This window comes from Ictalurus punctatus, chromosome 23 (assembly GCF_001660625.3).
Source record: "Ictalurus punctatus breed USDA103 chromosome 23, Coco_2.0, whole genome shotgun sequence".
Classification (NCBI taxonomy): domain Eukaryota; kingdom Metazoa; phylum Chordata; class Actinopteri; order Siluriformes; family Ictaluridae; genus Ictalurus; species Ictalurus punctatus.
The window spans coordinates 9,979,093-9,998,295 of NC_030438.2; the positions used below are offsets into that span (position 1 = coordinate 9,979,093).

The 19,203-nt window shown below is 37.4% G+C and overlaps 1 protein-coding gene across 3 annotated transcripts; it reads left to right on the plus strand.

Moving 5' to 3' along the window:
• Positions 1–1,606: 1,606 nt before the first annotated feature.
• Positions 1,607–17,555, plus strand: vipr2 (vasoactive intestinal peptide receptor 2). Of its 3 annotated transcripts, none has more exons than XM_047153706.2 (13): positions 1,612–1,907; positions 3,652–3,748; positions 4,655–4,762; positions 6,435–6,526; positions 11,718–11,815; positions 12,153–12,291; positions 12,933–13,083; positions 13,653–13,713; positions 13,916–13,985; positions 15,408–15,499; positions 16,291–16,432; positions 16,531–16,572; positions 16,898–17,555. In XM_047153706.2, the coding sequence occupies exons 1-13, from the start codon at positions 1,767–1,769 to the stop codon at positions 17,069–17,071; spliced, it is 1,407 nt and encodes a 468-aa protein (XP_047009662.1). In that variant the 5' UTR covers positions 1,612–1,766; the 3' UTR covers positions 17,072–17,555. The 3 variants fall into 3 exon arrangements, with proteins under 3 accessions (XP_047009664.1, XP_047009662.1, XP_047009663.1); XM_047153707.2 differs by having other exon boundaries at positions 4,655–4,701; XM_047153708.2 differs by lacking the exon at positions 16,291–16,432 and having other exon boundaries at positions 1,607–1,907; positions 16,898–17,062.
• The last annotated feature ends 1,648 nt before the right edge of the window (positions 17,556–19,203 follow it).

Sequence of the window (19,203 nt, forward strand, 5' to 3'; positions counted from 1 at the left end):
TGTCCAAGTGCAAGCGGTTTGTATTTCAGCCTGGATTTAATATGAGGAAAGCCCCTATCGGCGGGACGCGGACCTGCAAGCGCATTTTCTGCACGTAGCACACCGAGCTCAACTCAAACCTGAATGCAGCACAGAATAAAGCATAAAAATATCATTTAAAGCATCAAATATCATCTATCCTAATTATAGCCATGCATCATATTTAGCCTGTCTGCATATTAATTCTACACAATATGAGTTAATATACATTCTACCCCTTTTTTGTATTTTGTAATGGTTTGAATAGTTATTATGGGAATTGCATTGGCTTTAATGGAAACAGTAATAGTCCTTGTGTGTCTCTACTGGTAATTTGTTGCCTTATATTGGTGACATGTGGTGTGTAGTGGATACCATTAAGGACCAGTAATGGTAATGGTTTTACTGGTTAGCTTATGGTTTGTAGTGGTGTTTATAGTGGAAACCATTATAATTTATGTGATTGTTTCTATTGGGGTTTTTTTCATCAGTGAGGTTTGTATTTAGTCTGGGCTGCAGGACCATTTCGGTAAGTGAGAAATAAAATTGCTTTCACTGAAATAAAAGTGCAATTTCCCCATCAGTCACAAGATGGTAGCCACCCAAAGCACACGGCCCTGAGAGCAGGAACTTTAACTGTCAGTCCTGTAAAAAATATACAATGGAAAATAAATAAATAAAATGCAATAAACAGAAAGTGTAACACACTAATGACAGCACTAAAGCAGGTTGGTGGATCGTTGTGTGTGTGTGTGTGTGTGGGGGTGTGTGTGTGTGTGTGGGGGGGGGGGGGGCCATGTCCCATCCAGGGTGTGTTTCTGCCTCATGACCAGTGTTCCCAGGATATTCTCCACCCCGACCAGGAGAAAAGTGTTACTGATGAATGAATGACTGAGCTGAAATCTGTAACTGGATTTTTAATCACCACTGAATTACTTCAAAAACATGTCTGTCTTCAGCCAATCAGCTTCAATTTGTTTCCAATCATTTCACACAGGCATTTCAACTCATGAACTTGGGGTAGTTTTCTCAACTGCTAGTTCCCTCCCAGTTTAGAGTGACATCATATCAACATGTGGCTGCACAAAGCATCAGCAGTAAACAGTAGCACTTCTTATCTTGGCTTTAAATTAGTTATGCATGCAATTATTAGCTTTAGATCAATTAACATGCAGACATACTCATTTGTTAAATATAAAACATTGACTACACAGTTTGGTATTTGCGAAGGAAAATATACGCCACTTATCATAGTTAGTTGGCTAGCTTGTTGCTAACAAAAGTCAAACTTGGAGGCATCTGTGTGTTTTCCCACTTTTGTATGCTGTGTTACTGCTTTATTTTGGTTAGAGTCTCTGTGGTTTAAATGACTGATTTGTTTTTATTTTGAGAGATAGAACCAACTAAATTAATCAGAAGCTATCACAGGTGAAAACGGTAATAAACACAGATCTCTGTAGAATTGAGCTCATTCACATGAATTAAAACGGTTTCCCGTGCTGTTAGTTATCAGATAACACGTTAAAAGTGAGACGGGTGTGTGTTAAAGTCCGTGTGTTTCTGACGTGCAGGCTGTGTGACTGTACTGTAGCTGGTGTGTTTGGGGAGAGTGAGAGAGTGAACTGTAGGAGGTACAGCTCATTATCCTGGACTAACCCTCACCCTCTCTCTTCTCGCTTCTCTTCACTCCACCGCTCAGCAGCACAGCCTATCTAAATTCACAAATATTTTGTACCATATTATGTTTTATGCATTTTATTTTAAACTGCTCATTATCTCAGTGCACACATTGTAAAGAACATCTGAAGCGGTTTAATCTGGGACTATCAGGGAAAGAAATGTTCTGGCTGCAGTGTTCCTGTGTTCTGCTGCTCTGGATTGCAGACTGTGTGAGTTTCACCTTCATTAAACACTTTTATTCACTACACACTTTTAGAATATTGAGCCTTTGTTAGTCATATACATTACAGTACAGTGAAATTCTTCACACAGATCAGCTTGTTAGAAAGTTGGGGTCAGAGCGCAGGGTCAGCCAGGATACGGCCCCTGGAGCAGAGAGGGTTAACGGCCATGCTAATGGGCCCAGCAGTTTTATACACTACACACTGTTTTTCTTTAATCTGACTTTAAGCAGCCAGTATAAATGCAAAAGACGTTTACCTGCAAACTTACATTTCCTGTGAACTTTTTTAAAATTCGGTTTGGTTCAGGTTCTTTTGACTTTTACACCCAAAATAACTTTTTAAATATGAGAATGAAAACACTTGACTGACTTTCAGCAATTTTTAACCTCATTCAGTATTCCGAGGTGTGTAAAAGTTGTGAGTCGAGTATTTTTGTGTCAGCACTGCAAAAAAGTTATCTTAGCAAGTGAAAATGTCTTGAATGTAGTCAAATGTATCTAGTATTTCTTATAAGATTACAATAAACGAAATATAAGAATTAACTTTTTATTAACCTATTATTACTCATTTCAAGCTTGTAGTTTACTTATTCTTTTCACAGATAACTTAGCTTCTTTTTAGTTATAAATGCTCAAAATTAGTAAAATTACTTGCCAAGATTATTTCTAACTTGACTTGAGTACAGATGGCTTAAAATAGGTTTAATAATATATTTATTTTATTGCAATCTTATGATAGGAAATACTGGATAAATGTGACTATATTAAAACTATTGTCATTTACTAAGATGTAATTTTTTGCAGTGAGTGATCTTTAGTTAAACATGGGAAATAACAAACTTTCTAGACATTTTTTTCTTTTTCAAATGAAAATTGTATTAGAAAATATTAGCTCAAATGTCATTGTTGGGATCACCGATATAACACAATCAGTTTTAAGTTATTAATGGCATGTGATTTAGACTTTGCAATTCCTCATGTCATACATACAGTAATATCGTCTACATTGTTATTGAAATATGCCATCTTTGCTATTATTGTGATTAGAAATATTGATTATATTACAATATATTATATAATTATACAATAAGCCTGATAAGTCATCTTACAGTTTGTTTTGACATCTGCTAAAATATTTCTCTTTTTCTGTCAAAATGGTATAGAAATATTTGTTTTTCTCTGATTTTCACCTGATGTTTTAAGTGGTTTATAATACTTTTAAAAAGTTTTTCAGTGAAAAATCTTGCATTTAAAGAAACACAGTGAAAGTTATTTATTTAGTTATATATAGTTTATTTTAGTTATATATATATATATATATATATATATATATATATATATATATATATATATATATATATATATATATATATACACATATATATATATATATATATATATATATATATATAAGTTAATTCAGGTTGTGACTATTATTAATTGATAAAGTATTTTGTTGTATGATTGTAATTCATTTTGAGGCGACTAACAGTTGTTTTACAATAACAGAGACTGAATTCATAAATGTTTCCGCTGAGATCCCACTAACATCTTTCCTTGTATTTTTTGCTGAACATTCAGATAATCTGTGGCCTCAGTAATGTTGTGTATGCAGGATCACAGTCACAACTGTTTAAATATTTAACCTGAGAAGTTCAGAGTAACGTGGAGAACCTGTGAGGTGCAACAACAGAGGAACTTCACTGTTAATATGCCTTTTCTGTGTAAAGGTTAGCGGGAGACATCCGAGCTGCCACTTCTGGTTTGAGCTGCAGTCAGCAGAGAGAGAATGCCTGTCCAAGCTGGAGGGAAGTCTGGAGTCTGGAGGTATGACGCATGTCATAGAACCTGACAGATGAATGTTAATTCAGTTGATCAACAGCCTCCCTCCTTATGAGACCTCCCTCCTCCAGGCGTAATAAATTATCGGCATTATAAATAAAGATGAAGAGAACCCAATTAAACAAATGAGACACAAATATTATACTTTGTCATTTAGTGTTAAATGACCAATTTAGTGCTTTGAAACCTTTCCCATACTGATGTATTTCAATCAACTTCTTTCTCATCATTTCTGGAATTTCTTTGAACATTGGCATAGTGTGTTACTGAGTAAGACCTTTTAACCAACTTCATGCTGTTGAAAGTTCTATTTAAGTGTTGATTTGAGTGAACAGGGTTTGCAGTAAGCAGGCCTGGTTGTGTACAGTCCAGCTGAACCCCATTATCAATGCACTTTCATAGACTCTTATGTATCAATCCATGTCATGGCATCTTTAACCCCCCCCCCAAAGTATTTATTGTTCTGAGCTTCACCTAACACTCACAGAAGAACTTTTGATGAGTAAAGAGGATGGGGCTGATCCCTGCGAGGTTAGTCTGCTTCTGCTGAACTGCTGATCTTCCCTTTATTTTATTTTACTGTTTGTGCTTGAATAAGTGCTGCTGTTGCTGGTGGTGTTTTCATATGAAATATTTGATTGAAAATGAAAACCCACTTCTGTGACTGGTCTAACATTTTACTCACCACTGGCTTATTATATAACCACAGACATATTTCTGATGCAGTAACCATGCTGCACAGATCTTATCTTCTCAGGGTCATTCACACACATGGAAAAATTCTCACAGACTTGATTGTCTAAACACTTTACAACAGGGAACTCTCCACTGATATGTGTGTTTTAATGTGTGTTGAATACTTGTGTTGTAATGTAGGTTTCCTCTCTACAGGCTGCCCAGGCATGTGGGACAACTTTTCCTGTTGGCACCATGCAGAGGTGGGTGAAGTGGTCACCAATTCCTGTCCAGAGGCTCTGAAAAACCTCTTTGGCCAAGATGGTAATTTTTTTTCCTGCACCATAGGAGCTGTAGTATGAGTGATGTTCCTCTGCTGTTACACCTGAAATCATTAGTTTTATTCCCAAAAATGTCTGCGAGTGAAACAGTATGTTAACACTGCAGCAAAACTCTCCACTGGTCACCTTTCCAGATATGTTTCTAAAATACAAGCATATTTTCCTTACATAGTAAACTTTTGTTTCTGTTTCAGAAAATAAAAGCAACCTGAAATTTAAAGTGATTTTTGTCATGCTAGATCATGTCCCTTCAATTGATCTGTGTTAAATGTTTAGGCTTTCAACAGCGTGTAAGTCTCTTGCTTATTGCACAGTCATGTAGTGAATAAGTTCACTATATTAACCAGAGTATTTATTTTCTGCTTGTTTTTGGTGTGGGGTGTGAGGCTGGGGGTTAGAAAGTTTATCCTGGATACTCATGTCTTATTTGCATAAAGTTGAAAACTTTCTGAACTCATCAACTGCTTTGTGTTGCTCTCACTCACACAGAACTCTCTGCAATATTTTTTCCTTTTTCCTACATTTAGCTAATCTATCTGGTGCTATTGTGAGTTTCAGCAGCTCTTTTATTTTACAGTTTACACTTTCTCTGCATTGCTCCATTTTCTGTCTCCAATCAGCTGCAAAGGCACTAAATATTTATCTTTGAATTTTGGACACATGTTTGTGAAACAATCATACTGATATGTGGCTTATCATACTGGTTCAGGGTTTGTAATCAGTCCACTCACACTTTTTTTTTTTTAAACTAATAAAGAAAATAAATGCATTTAATTTATTATTATTAATTTCATTATTTTATATACATTGGATTTTGTTTTATGTGATATTGTAGGATACAAAACATAGTAATCAGTGTTCGAATTACACTCTGGTCTTTGGGGGATATTTCTGAGATTGGGGGTGGTGATGGATGATTATGTTTGCATTTTGAAAATGCCTATAGTATGAGTCAAAAAAATGTCAAAAATCACTGTTAAGTATATTTAAAAGACTCTATATACAAGCAGCTCATGTCAGAGAGTAGCACTGTTTTGTATCTAGAAGTGTATGTAAATGTAACTAGAAGTACTAACAAAATCTGCATTTATTCACTCAACCACAGCAATCAATAAGTAAAAGCAAGTGAGTCTTTAATTCTTTGTAGATGTGGCATGCAATATTTCCATCTTGAGCAAATGTTCTACTATATGTATAACCCGAATAGCTCGAATGTAAAATCTGAAAATGTATCAGTGATACTTTGGATTTGTTTTTGATGCTTGTGAAGACTGATGACCTCATGAGTTCTAAGTACTATGGTATTTTAGCCCAAAACTCAGTTGGATCTGCCATTAGGTCAAAACCCAGCTCAAACAAGGTCAAAAAAAAACATGACCATCTTATTCTCTGAATTTAACCCATACTAAAATCTTGTGATCTGAAATGAGGTGGATGTCCACAATCTGAGAATCTAAAGGAGATTAAAATGTTATGCATGAAGTATATGAGCTCTTTTTTACATGTATTCTTACTCATCACAGGAAAACACTCATTGATCATTTTGAAACAAAAATAAATAATCTGACAAACTGCACCAAGTGGAAGAAATTTTTTTACTGTCATGCGTTTGCAAACAAATGCACTGAAATGTCTCTGCTTGTGTTTATTTTTAGGGAACATCAGCCGAACCTGTACAACTAAAGGCTGGTCAGACTCATACCCCAGCTTAAACAATGTCTGTTTTTCTGAATCCAAACCCAACAAGGTGAGGACAGTGGACACGAGGGAGACATTAACAGAAAGAGATAAGTGTGTGACTTTAAAGAGTATAAATCTGACTGATTGCTGTATGAGGTTCTACACTGAGCAGTGAATCACATATGGAAAGCTCATATGTAGCTTTGTGAAACAAAAGCCCATAAAACCTGCTCTCTGTTCAGTCTCTCTGTTTTCAGTTTATAGGATTCTGCTGTCGATCTTTTGGGATTCTCTGTAACCGGACAAACTGCACCAAATGCAACCTGTGATTTCATCTCTATGTTGATTTCACATATTTGTTTTAATCACAGACGGACTCCTTATGCAGCACGTTTTTGAACATGAGGTCAACAGGCAGCCCAGGTACTCTGCCAAATTGGAAAGCTCAAATCCAGTGCTCTTATACACAGTGCAATTATACACAAAGGTTTGTATCATTTGTGGCCTCTATGCTTTGACCCTGGAGGCAGCGATTTCAGCATGTTACCAAGTATTTGGTTGAATCTTTCCATGCTTCCATTCCCTACAGGGTGGTAAGGGGAGGACTGTGACTTGTCTACACCAGAGAACTCCGTTAGTGCTGTTAGAAGGTCAATTTGAAATGCATCACCCTCATCAGAGTGCAGACACTAGAGAAAACCTTACAAGAAGTAGTCCCATAATATTTTTATGCCCCTATTTCCTGTTTGATCACAACCAGGGAAAACATTTGTCAAATTGATAAAATGGTCAGTTACCACTAGCACGTCTGCAGAGCTGCTGTTGTTTTCAGCAGACCAGAGGTCAATGCACATAAGTTCCATTGGAGCAGAGGTCTTATGCTTTCCAAAAGGGCTTGCAAAGCAGGTTCAGGAGGCTTGCTGAGGATAAATCTGTGGCAGTTCTTGATGTAATTGATCACATCTCTCTCCATATTGTACCAGTTTTCAGTCTTTGGGATTCTGGAACTGGATGAACTACACCATGCATCCATAGATGAGCATCCGGGGATGAAATGTTGGTAATACATAACCATTGCCTTAATTGACCTTATCTTTCTCGGTGATGGAATGCACCATCCATCCCTATAAAGTGTTCCTTCATAAAAGCAGACATGGTGTTGATGTCTTCTGTCAACACAGACACAAGATCACAGACTACCACATGGTCCAGAAATTTTACAGAAATCCATAGGAAGTGACATTTCTTTTACAAACTTCACCCTCCGAAGATGCAAAGGCTAACAGGTCTTCTAAGTAGTGGAGAGGATTGCAGAAGTTGACACCAAAAATGCTAAACATCATGCACATGAAAGATGCAGGACTGTTACACAGGCCTTGGGATAGCCTGTTTTACTAATGCTGTATTTGCCACACACAATGTTTTCCTGATGAGGGAAGAGTGTGACAGCTTGCTTCAACCTTACCTCTTTATCAGGCTGAACCAGCAGATCAGCAAGACCAGACCAGTGAGAAATGCAGCTGAGGAACCAAAGAAACTGCTCACTGTTAGGGTTGTTAGAACTGGAAGAAATCAGTTCCCTGTATTTGTCATTGTAAAGAGATTGCAAGTCTGGTGTATCAGTGAGGGTTACCCTAGCTTTAAACTAGCATGGTTACCCATGCTAGTTTAAGGGTGGTCTAAAGGGTGATGGTAGTGACTAGACTTGGGACTGAGAAGTGATTGAGAGCAGTTTCTCCAGAGGTGGTCAGGGCAAAGGGGAAGGTGGCACAGCCTCTCACATCTGCAGTGCATGTGTGTAGAATGTTCCATAGCATGATAAACTCCACACAATACAGTAGACTGGTTCAATGAGTGATAGGAGTCATGAGGCTGGGCCAGTGTCCTGGTGCACAGGGCTAGGGCCTTGTCGAACATGGAGGCTATCTGTAGCATGTCAGGCTTAACAGAAGGAGAGATCAGAGGACTGGAAGCACCTAGAGGTGAAGATACAGCTGGCTCACAACATCAGAGGCTGGGGATAACTGGCCACTGAGGGCAGTGCTAGACTAAGGGGGTCACTGATTTTGGGCTATTATATCTCTTTTTTGCTGGACCATCATAAACTCAGAGGCTGTCCACTTCTCAGCATGCTTAAACTTAAGGAATACAGCAAGGTTAGGATAATGACAATGGGAAACAAACATCACAACTTTTGCACTGGGGATATCAATGCACTTATCACATCTTTGAAAATAGTGATTAACAGTGTCAATTACTCTATTAAGCTTGATCCAGTAATCTAATATAGGCTCATCGGGTCTTGGGACAGGGCTATAAAAGTCTCTCATGTCTTCTCATCTCTTAACCTTACATATGCATTCATCATGTCTTTACACTCATCTACTGTACGGAAAACTTAGCAGAGCTATCCCCTCTGAAAAAAAGTGGTGACTATGCGTCTGCCCGTACTATCACTTTCAGCTGTGTAGACTAATCAGAAGACTTTTTGAAGAATTGCTACTACTGGGCTGGTACACGGTGTGCGAGCTAGCATAAAAATATTTTTATCTAGATCAGAAAGAATGCATTGGCTTTTCTTAAAATGAGTATTGGAATATGAAACAAATGTGGAACTGGTGACTGGGGCTACGGGTGAATCAAACACTGAAGGGTTGACAGCAGAAACACACTTGGAACTGACATTAACTCACCTCTCTTGCTCACAAATGTAAGCACACCCTGTCTTCTTCTTATACTGTAATTTAACTGGCACTCTTTGACAGGAATATTACCTAAGCTGAGGTTAGACTTAAGCTGAAGCAGCAGCTAAAGACTAGAAAATATTAAGATTAAATGAAACAAAAGCGATGAAGATGAAAGCAGTATCAAATAAATTTAAACTCTCCCGAAACATCAGATATCTAGAAAATAGATACATCACTTTATTTGTCCCAGAGGGAAATTCACCTATTGCATCAGCACAGAGAGTTAGAAGGATACTAAAAATAATTTAACATTATAAATGAAACAAGCATGTTCGCCTCACACCTCCAGGGTCGAGGGTTCGATTCCCGCCGTGGCCCTGTGTGTGCAGAGTTTGCATGTTCTCCCCGTGCTGTAGGGGTTTCCTCCGGGTACACCGGTTTCCTCCCCCAGTCCAAAGACATGCATGGTAGGCTGATTGGCATGACCAAAGTGTCCGTAGTGTATGAATGGGTGTGTGAATGTGTATGTGATTGTGTGCCCTGCGATGGATTGGCACCCTGTCCAGGCCTTGTGCCCGATGCTCCCTGGGATAGGCTCCAAGTTCCCCGTGACCCTGAAAAGGATAAAGCGGTATAGAAGATGGATGGATGGATGGATACAGTGTAAGGATGTGATGTGGTAGTGCAATGGGGTGTAAACATATAAAGATATAAGCAACAGACTTGAATTAAAATGGCAGTGCAGTGCAAACATTGTCAACAGTGTAAACATTGTAAACAGTGATAAAATGAACAGGGATATACAGTATTGTATAAAGTGAACATGAGAAAAGGAAAAATGAATAGAATGAAAGTGGAACGGTGGTTGGTGGGAAAGTTCAACAATTATCCAATAAGCTTATCCTAAGACTAGCTCAATGCACAATAGTGTCCCAGCACAGTGATGAGCTATTGTACAGTATGATCACTGTTGGTACAAATTACCTCATGCACCGTTCCTTTCTACAGCAAAGCTGAATGAGTCTTATACTAAAGGTGTTCTGCTGTTTAACTGTTTAACCAGTATGTCATGGAGAGGATGCTGTTTATTGTCCAGAATGGCTGCGAGTTTAATGAGTGTGCTCTTTGACTTTCCACCACCATCTCAAAACTATTCAGAGAGCTGCCCAAGACCAAGCCAGTTGAGTTTCTTTGTTGAGGTTTTTTTTTTTTTTGCATCTCCAGCTCTGATGCCACCTCCCCAACATATTGCTGCAAAGAAGACTGCACTGGCTGCCACAGACTGGGAGAAAATCCCTATCATCTTGCTGCAAATATTAAAGGACCTGAGCTTCCTCAGAAAGTAGTCTGCTCATTCCTTTCTTTTTAATCAATTTCATTTTTAAGGAGATTTGGGGTTAAATTGAAAGTGTTTTATTTGTTTATCGCACTGGGAAAGTCATTTCCTCCATTTGTCTTTTACACATCATTAACTCAAACTAAAACTTTCTTGAGAGGAGACTAAATCACTGTGTATAGAGACCTAAATTACCTTTCATTTCTTAAGCTCTGTGGCTTTGCACTATTTTTATATAAAACATGCTGCTGGCCTTTCACGTGACCTAGTGCTGCTTTTATGTCACCTTCCTTGAGACTCCACAGATACTTTCCATGGGCATCCCCCAAAAATACATTCCAAAGAGTATGGTTGTTACTTGGTTGTTCTCTGCCAACATGTGAGTGCTTGGCTTCCTTTCTGAACCTGTCCTGACATGAGCAAAGAGACTGGTTCCTGTCTCACCATAACTCAGTTAACCTTTAGTTAACCTCAGTGAAGCTTGTCCAAATATTATTCTTCTTTGTGAATTAATGTGGTCTTTGTGTATTCACTGGGGAATTTAGTTCTATTGTGTTCTTGCTCAGTGTTAGAGTTGTTTACAATTTAAGCAAATAAGAAACAATGTCTTTACTTCAGTTCTAATTAAATAGGTATTAAGTTAGGCGTTTTCACCTTGAGCAGAAAGATTAGTTTAAATGTTAATAACAACATATTTTCAGAATAGCCAAACACTGTGAGGACATATAAAAGTTAAAGACTGAAGCTAACACTGCTGTTCACTTATTTATGATGAATAGTGAATGTGTGACTGTGTGACTATGCGACGGTGTAAATATGTGATGGTGTGAATGTGTGATGGTGTGTGAATATGAGATCATGTTAATGTTATGGTGTGTGAATGTGTGAATGTGACGGTGTGAATGTGGGAATATGTGAATATGTGAACGTGACGGTGTGAATGTGGGAAAATGCGATGGTGTTGAATGTGCCAGGTTTTGTGTAAGGCATAAAGAATGTTGTTTAGAGAGGAGGCTCATTACTCTCCTCTCTGACTAAAGCCTCAGTCTCATCCTGGCTCAGATTTTCTATGCCGATGGACTCAGGCTCGTTAAAGGGTCATTCGGGTCACTCACATTGAGTCTTTTTAAACATCCTGTCTTGGATTCATTGGGGAAAAGTTTGATATTTAAAGGAATAAACACATTTCAGATCAGCTGAAAGTGACACCTGACTTCTTTAACTTGTTTAAGCAGCAGGTGTTTTACATGGTGGTGAAGACGCTGTACACACTGGGACACAGTCTGTCTCTCATCGCTCTCCTCACTGGCAGTGCCATCCTGTGTCTTTTCAGGTGTTCACATACACACACACACACACACACACACACACACACACACACACACACACACACACACACACACACACACACACATTTAGTCATTAAACAAGTCGTATTTGGCCATATTTATGGATAGATCATAATTCAGGGGTTTTGACACTGAGTATAAACACTGTGATTGCCATTCTGTCTTGTCTTGATAGTGTTTATATGACTGAGGCTGAAATATTCCTATCAAAACTGGGAGGTAGAAGAATTAAGAATTGCATTTCTAACGTTTAGCTCACAAGGAAATTGGCATGATTTTGGAAAAATATGAGAACTTTAATATTTTACTCCATGTCTGCAGGAAGCTCCACTGCACCAGGAACTACATCCATCTGAATCTGTTCTTCTCCTTCATCCTGAGATCTGTAGCTGTGTTGACAAAGGACGCCATTTTATTTTCTCACAGTGAGAACACACAGTGTGACAAACAGCCCTCACTGGTAAGCTGATGTACACTATATGGCTAAAAAATTTATGCACACTTGATCATCACACCCATATGTTCTCGTTGAACATCCCATTCCCAATTTAGTCCCACTTTTGCCGTTATTATAAGCTCTGCTATTTTGTGAAGGTTTTCCCAAATGTGGCTGTGGGTGTCCACAAAGTTTTGACATTACATTACATATACCCATGTGTATGTATGTATGTATGTGTGTGTGTGTGTGTGTGTGTGTGTGTGTATATATATATATATATATATATAAATATATATATATATATATATATATATATATATATATATATATATATATATATATATATATATATATATATATACACACACACACACACACACACACACACACACACACACACACACAGCATGTTTGAACCTGACTGAACACCTCAAGGATGTGTTGGAGAGCACACTCTACCTGCATTATTACAACACACACTGCGTAAAGAACTTTTAGAAGAAAAGATGTGTGGAATCTGTCACAAGGAGAGAAAAAATGGCTCTGGTGGTTATTATTGCATATAGTTTTTTCCTTTGACTTGTCTCACTTGTGTATATGTTTATAATGTGACTTTCTAAAGGAACATAGAGAAAATGCTGTTTTCTGTCTCTGCTCCTCAGATTGGGTGTAAAGCCAGTCTGGTCAGTTTTCACTACTTCATTATGGCTAATTTCTTCTGGCTGCTGGTGGAAGGTCTGTACCTTCACACTCTACTGATGGTGATCTTCTCCAAGAATCACCACTTTCTCATCTATCTCTTTATCGGATGGGGTACATCTGTTTACATCGTCTCACCACATCATCTCACCTTAAATGGCTCTCTGTGAAATTTTTACCACATTCTTTCCTTTTTATGATAGAGCCAAATAAGAGATACTGACTTTTGCTCACGTACACACACACACACACTATCTCTCTCTCTCTCTCTCTCTCTCTCTCTCTCTCTCTCTCTCTCTCTCTCTCTCTCTCTCTCTCTCTCTCTCTCCCCCTCTTCCTCCCTCTCTCTCCTGTGCCAGAATAGCAAAGGTACAAGTGTGTGTGAACAACATTCAGAGGCAATAATGTGTCTGCAACAATTCACTGGCTTTTTTCACTGCCTTATGGATTAAATGTGCCACTATTTATCAGCAGATTAAAGCTGCTGCCAAACAGAGAAAGGAAATGATGGTTGACAGCAGTTCAGTTTCACCGTTTGCCTGACACTGGAAAACATTGACACCTCATTAAAACACACATACAGACACAGTTTAGCAACTGTAGACAATAATTTCATCTAACCCACGTATTTAAAATGTAACGCATAATAGACGAGCTGTAATAATTTTTTTTTTCTCGGCCAGGATTCCCGACAGTTTTCGTGACAGTGTGGATAATTTGTAGGATTTATCTGGAGGACACGGGGTGAGCATAAGCCGAGCATGAGCATCAGATGCACAGAAAATTCAGTATTGAACATGTGGACACACATTGCTTTGGTGTGAAAATGGAAGAAACACTGTGCATTTGTGTTTTATTTGAATGTGAAGCGCTGGATGCCGCAGTTACCAAAGATGAAAGAATGAATCAATGTTTAGTAATGAAATCTGTTCATCTCTATAAACAGATGCTGGGAAAGAAATGAAGCCATGATTCCTTGGAGGGTGATCGACTGGCCAGTCATGGCCTCTGTTATAGTAAGACCTTTTTCTTAACACTTTCTAATGGTGTTGTCCCAATCCCAGTTACCTCAATACCAGCACAGTAAATAGTGTAATACTCTTACTGAAATGATGCCACGAAAAAATTTGCATAGTGAAATTACATACATGAAAATATATAATAATAAATAGAAATGACCAAAATAAAGAAATGGAAAGCAATAGAAGAAAAAAAAATTAAGATAAGATAATACTTTATTAATCCCCAGATGGAGAAATTACGGTGTCACAGCAGCAGCCAAAAAAAAAAAAAAGACAAAAAGAAAAGAAAGAAGAGTTAAAAGAGATAGTATGGAGAACAATACAGGGATATATAAAGAGTATATACAGGATGTATAAATATGTATAGACATAAGTGCAAACTCTATATACATTCTCTCTCTCTCTCTCTCTCTCTCTCTCTCTCTCTCTAATATATATCATATTCTATGGCTTAATTGAACATCTATGTAAGATTTTGGAGCGAGGTGTTAAAGCCAATCGACATCTGACATGTTTTTGAAGTTTTTTTCTGCTTGTGAGAAGCACATCACTTTAAGGTTACACTTCCATTTTAACAAACCAATGTTCTAAAGGTAGAAAGCCTGAGATGGTCAATGCTGACAGAAACCTGTTAAGCAGAACATGGCTTTAGTTATGGCTGTAATACTCTGCTGAGTTCATGCCACATCTTCTTTCAATAGCAAACACATTAGAAAAGTTCTAACTCTTTCATTAAAAATAAAAACACTAAACCTTCGGTTCCATAATCTGCCCTTATCTGTAATTTCTACTGTGATTGGACAAAGTACAAATTCTATTAACTTTTAGTTTCACCTCCAAATGCATTGTGGGGAAAAAGGATGATAAATAATCCACATTGTTGATGTTCATTACACTTGAGACTATTTCCATAACACGACTGCTGATTATGTTGTACAGATGAGTCCCCAAAGTGGACTGAAAATTATTAGCCCAAAAGCACATAAATTCTAAGGAACTTTTCTCTCTGTTTAATCACCTGATATGACTATAATTGATTGGCTGTGTGAATCTCAGAGTTGCTTCATACCATTCTGTGTGTTTTTATTATGGTCGCTGGTGGTGTTGGAACACACGGTTCCACAAAAATCTAAAATAATCCTCTTTAAAACATTTGCTCACTGCAAATAATCTTTTTATCTTTGAAAGAAAGGGGGGCTTAGCCCCACTAGCCCATTAATAGCCCATTGATAGCTGCCCCTGACTGTCATTAAAGATTTACCACCCAATCTGTATTGCACTGAGTTTTTATTAGATGTCAGAAACAGTAGTTAAGTTCCAGTAATAATTTTTTGACATTAATACAGTGTTTGGGTTAAAAAGTCAGTAAGCAGATTTAAACAACTGATTTCACCTAAGTTTTCTGTCTCTCCTCAGATCAACTTCATTCTGTTCATCAGCATCATTCAGATTCTGGTTCAGAAGCTGCGGTGTCCGGATGTAGGGGGAAACGAACAGAGTCAGTACAGGTGGGGTTCAAGGTTTACAATACTTCACACAGACACATCTCTCTCTCTCTCTCTCTCTCTCTCTCTCTCTCTCTCTCTCTCTCTCTCTCTCTCTCTCTCTCTCTCTCTCTCTCTGTTTCTTTCTTTCTGTGTCTCACTCTCACTCTCTGATGGTATCTGTGGCCTGACAGTGAATACAGGAGTGAATGAGTCTCCTGTAGTTTCTTTCTGTTTTCTGTTTCTGCCTTATTTATGCCTCTGCCACAAGGTGGTGTAGGCATTATGTTTTTTTGGTTGTCTGTACATCCATCCAAGAGCTCAATAATGAGTGGTTGAATGTTTGTAGGATTTATATTAAATTATCGTTGTAATCAGCAGATAAACTGATTAGATTTTAGAATAGATTCAAACAGGGTGAAGGTCAAATGACTGAGTGTTTTTATTCATTAGCTTCCTTCCCGTTTTATGTATATTTTAAGGGACTTTCAGGTATACAAATTAGTAACAAGAAGGATTAGACTTGTTCAGCAGTGGAGGCATTCCTGTCAATGCCATTGAGTTCTGATTATTGTCTCTATCTTTCATGTTGTCTCATGTTTTACTCTCCACATTTCTTCTACTAGATTTTCTGTCCTGCTGTGTCTTGCATTAAACCATGCTTCATCAGACATTTTTTAGGCTTTTCTTTCCTTGCTTAAAATTGCAGAATTGCTGTTATAGTTGCTGCTACTTTGTTTGTACTTTTTTTTTTTTTTTTTTGCAAAAAACTGGGCTAAATAAGTTTGCCAAATGTTGTCTTTTGTCTTTTGTAGGAGGCTGGCGAAGTCAACGCTGTTGTTGATTCCACTCTTTGGGGTTAATTATGTGGTGTTTGTATACATGAGAGAAGAGAGTCAAAATGACATATTCAAAGACTATAAAATATTCTTTGACCTTGGTCTTGGCTCTTTCCAGGTGTGGAACTTGTATGAAAAATTCAGAAAAACAGCTTATAATTATTATTTAGTTTCCTGAAAACCTTATATTTCTGTGTTGTGATACTCTTTCCACAGGGACTGGTTGTTGCCATTTTATATTGCTTTCTCAACAGTGAGGTGAGTCTCTCTCTCTCTCTCTCTCTCTCTCTCTCTCTCTCTCTGTGTGAGCTACTGATACATTGATACATGATGGCATTGTGTTTAATGTATTGTTGTGTGTTATAAACTAAACCAAATCTGACACACAGCCAGTGTTTCAGGCAATAATTGTCCCTGATATAGTTAGTTTTTTTTTGGATTTGTGTATCCCTAATTACATGAAACAGTTCAGCAAGTCTACCAGCAGCTTTTTTTTCGTATAATTATTTCCTATGCAAAACCTTTCAGTGTCCAGTTGCTGAACATATAACTGTGTCTGTGTGTCTCTGTGTGTATCTGGCAGGTCCAGAGTGAGCTAAAGAGGAAGTGGAGGAGTGTGTGTCTGAAGCGTTACATCAATCGAGACTACAGGCTGCACGGTTCATCCATCTCTAGAAATGGCATGGACAACGTGGCACTTTTTCTTCGTAACTCTAGAGCTCAGTCATTCCTACAGACCACTGAAACCACTGTGTGAGCCTGGACACACTCTCTCTCTCTCTCTCTCTCTCTCTCTCTCTCTCTCTCTCTATCTATCTCTCTCTCTCTCTCTATCTCTCTCTCTCTATCTCTCTCTCTCACACACACACACACACACACACCAGGACCAGCTGTACAGAAAACAGGACATAGGAGGTCCAGTGCACTTTACTACATATAAGTTATTTGTGCCTTTGTTTTGTTATGCAACGATAAATTTCAGAAACTGGATTTCTCAAGTTGTTTTCAATTATTTATTCTATGCCAAATGTTTCTGTCTTCTCTTGTGCTGGACCTTTTTTGTAATCCTTTTTTGGAGTCATTTTGTAATCAATTACTTAATTTAAAATAAACAGATTGAGGCATGCATGGGATATTGCTGTATTTAACAATGACAGATTGATAATTAAAAATATATTTTTAGGCCAAATGTGAAAAACTAGGTGATTAATTGAAAAATTAAACATTATTTGAATATTTAACATGTTGCAGAGTGCACATTAATGGTATCCACACAGTCTGTTCATGTCACATTCAAATCACAGTAGAAAAAATTATGAAGAAAAAATTCATGAGCAGACTAAAATGATCAGTTTTGTTTTTTAAGTTTGCATTGAATATTCTCTAAAATAACTATCTAAAAAGAAAGTGTCAGGCCATATTTTTTGTACACTTTATACCTTTACCGCAATGAGGTCATAAATGATTTCATGATGAAGTCATTCTGTGTTCCGACTTCCCACTTCCAAAGTAAATTGAATGCAGCACATGTTTTAAGTTGAACACGATATTTCAGAACCCATACATTTTGTTTTTCATTTCTAGGGTTTTAAAAGAAGTAGGGTTAGAGTTAGGTTGAATGATGTCACATACACAGAAAAACAGATTCAAATGTTTTATTTCCAAACATTTCATAATTAGTCCAGAACTATGACTATCATATTGTTTCTACCTGTTCATTCTCTGAACAGAATTAAATTCAGTGATTGTTCCTAACACAAAATGTAAGAAATGAAAAGCAAAATAATACCAATGGTTTTATGAATGGAAGAGAATTCTGCTGTTGAAGAAATATTGCAGAGATTAAAGATAAATTGTAAATTGCAAAAGCTAATTTGTTTTGAGATGTAACCAGGTACTAAAGGTACTCAAAACATTTCTATGTTGTTCTGCTAAACTACTGAATATTCTTCTTTGTATGTCCATTGTGATAAATATTTAATATTAGCAGTTTAAAACTGGATACTGTTCCTTTTTCACTAGGGTTAGGGTTAGGGTTAGACTAGTAAATTTCAGCTTCACCCCAGCTGACTGCAGATACACAGCAAACGATTGCTGGTCTTCATTAACACTACTGCCCTTCATGATCACGGTTCTTTCTCTTTGGTTGTCTGAGGAGCTTTGGTCAATAACACCTGCTGAAATGAGACTCCTGAGTGAGGGTGAGTTGCTTTTTTGGTGGGGATGTACGTGCTCCACTGGACAAAGACATTGTCAAGTGTCTTTGCTGAGTATTGACACCAGCTGGGGTTAGTGTCCAAAAAACACATCAACTGAAAAATGCAAAGCCAACAATCAGCCTCAGTCCTTCAACTAGGGTGTAAAAGTCAGATAATATCTCATTAGTTTTGAAAAAACAAAACAAAACAAACTATATAGACAAACTATTACACTTTTATAATAAAATTGTCAAACAAGGTTGCGTGAATTTTACTATAATTTTAATTTGAACTACACTGCAAAAAATTATATCTTAGCAGGTTAATATGTCTTCAATCCAGTCAAATTAATCTAGTATTTCTTATTATATGATTACAATAAACCAAATATAAGATTATTAAATCTATTTCTAGAAATTTTTGCTATTTTTAAGCCTTAAATTTTAAGCGATAATTTTCCTTTTTCTAGAAATGAATACTTAAAATTAGCAAAATAATCTCCCAGTAGAATAAGAAAATTTAAAGCTTAAAAATAACAAAATAAATGTGACTAGATTCAAGATATTTTCACTTGCTAAGCTCACTTGCCTCTTAGCAAGTCTATAGCATCTTTTCCTTGCACCTCTGGGTTTGGGAGTTTGAGTCCCACCTCTGTCCTGCATGCGCAGGACGCACTCTTCCTGTGCTTTAG

Excerpts from the sequence above, each read along its gene's own strand:
- vipr2 (XM_047153706.2), top strand. The coding sequence starts at position 1,767 with ATGCATTTTATTTTAAACTGCTCATTATCTCAGTGCACACATTGTAAA. Across the intron at positions 4,763-6,434 it reads AAACCTCTTTGGCCAAGATG|GGAACATCAGCCGAACCTGT; the intron begins GTAATTTTTTTT and ends GTTTATTTTTAG. Across the intron at positions 6,527-11,717 it reads CTGAATCCAAACCCAACAAG|CAGGTGTTTTACATGGTGGT; the intron begins GTGAGGACAGTG and ends TTGTTTAAGCAG.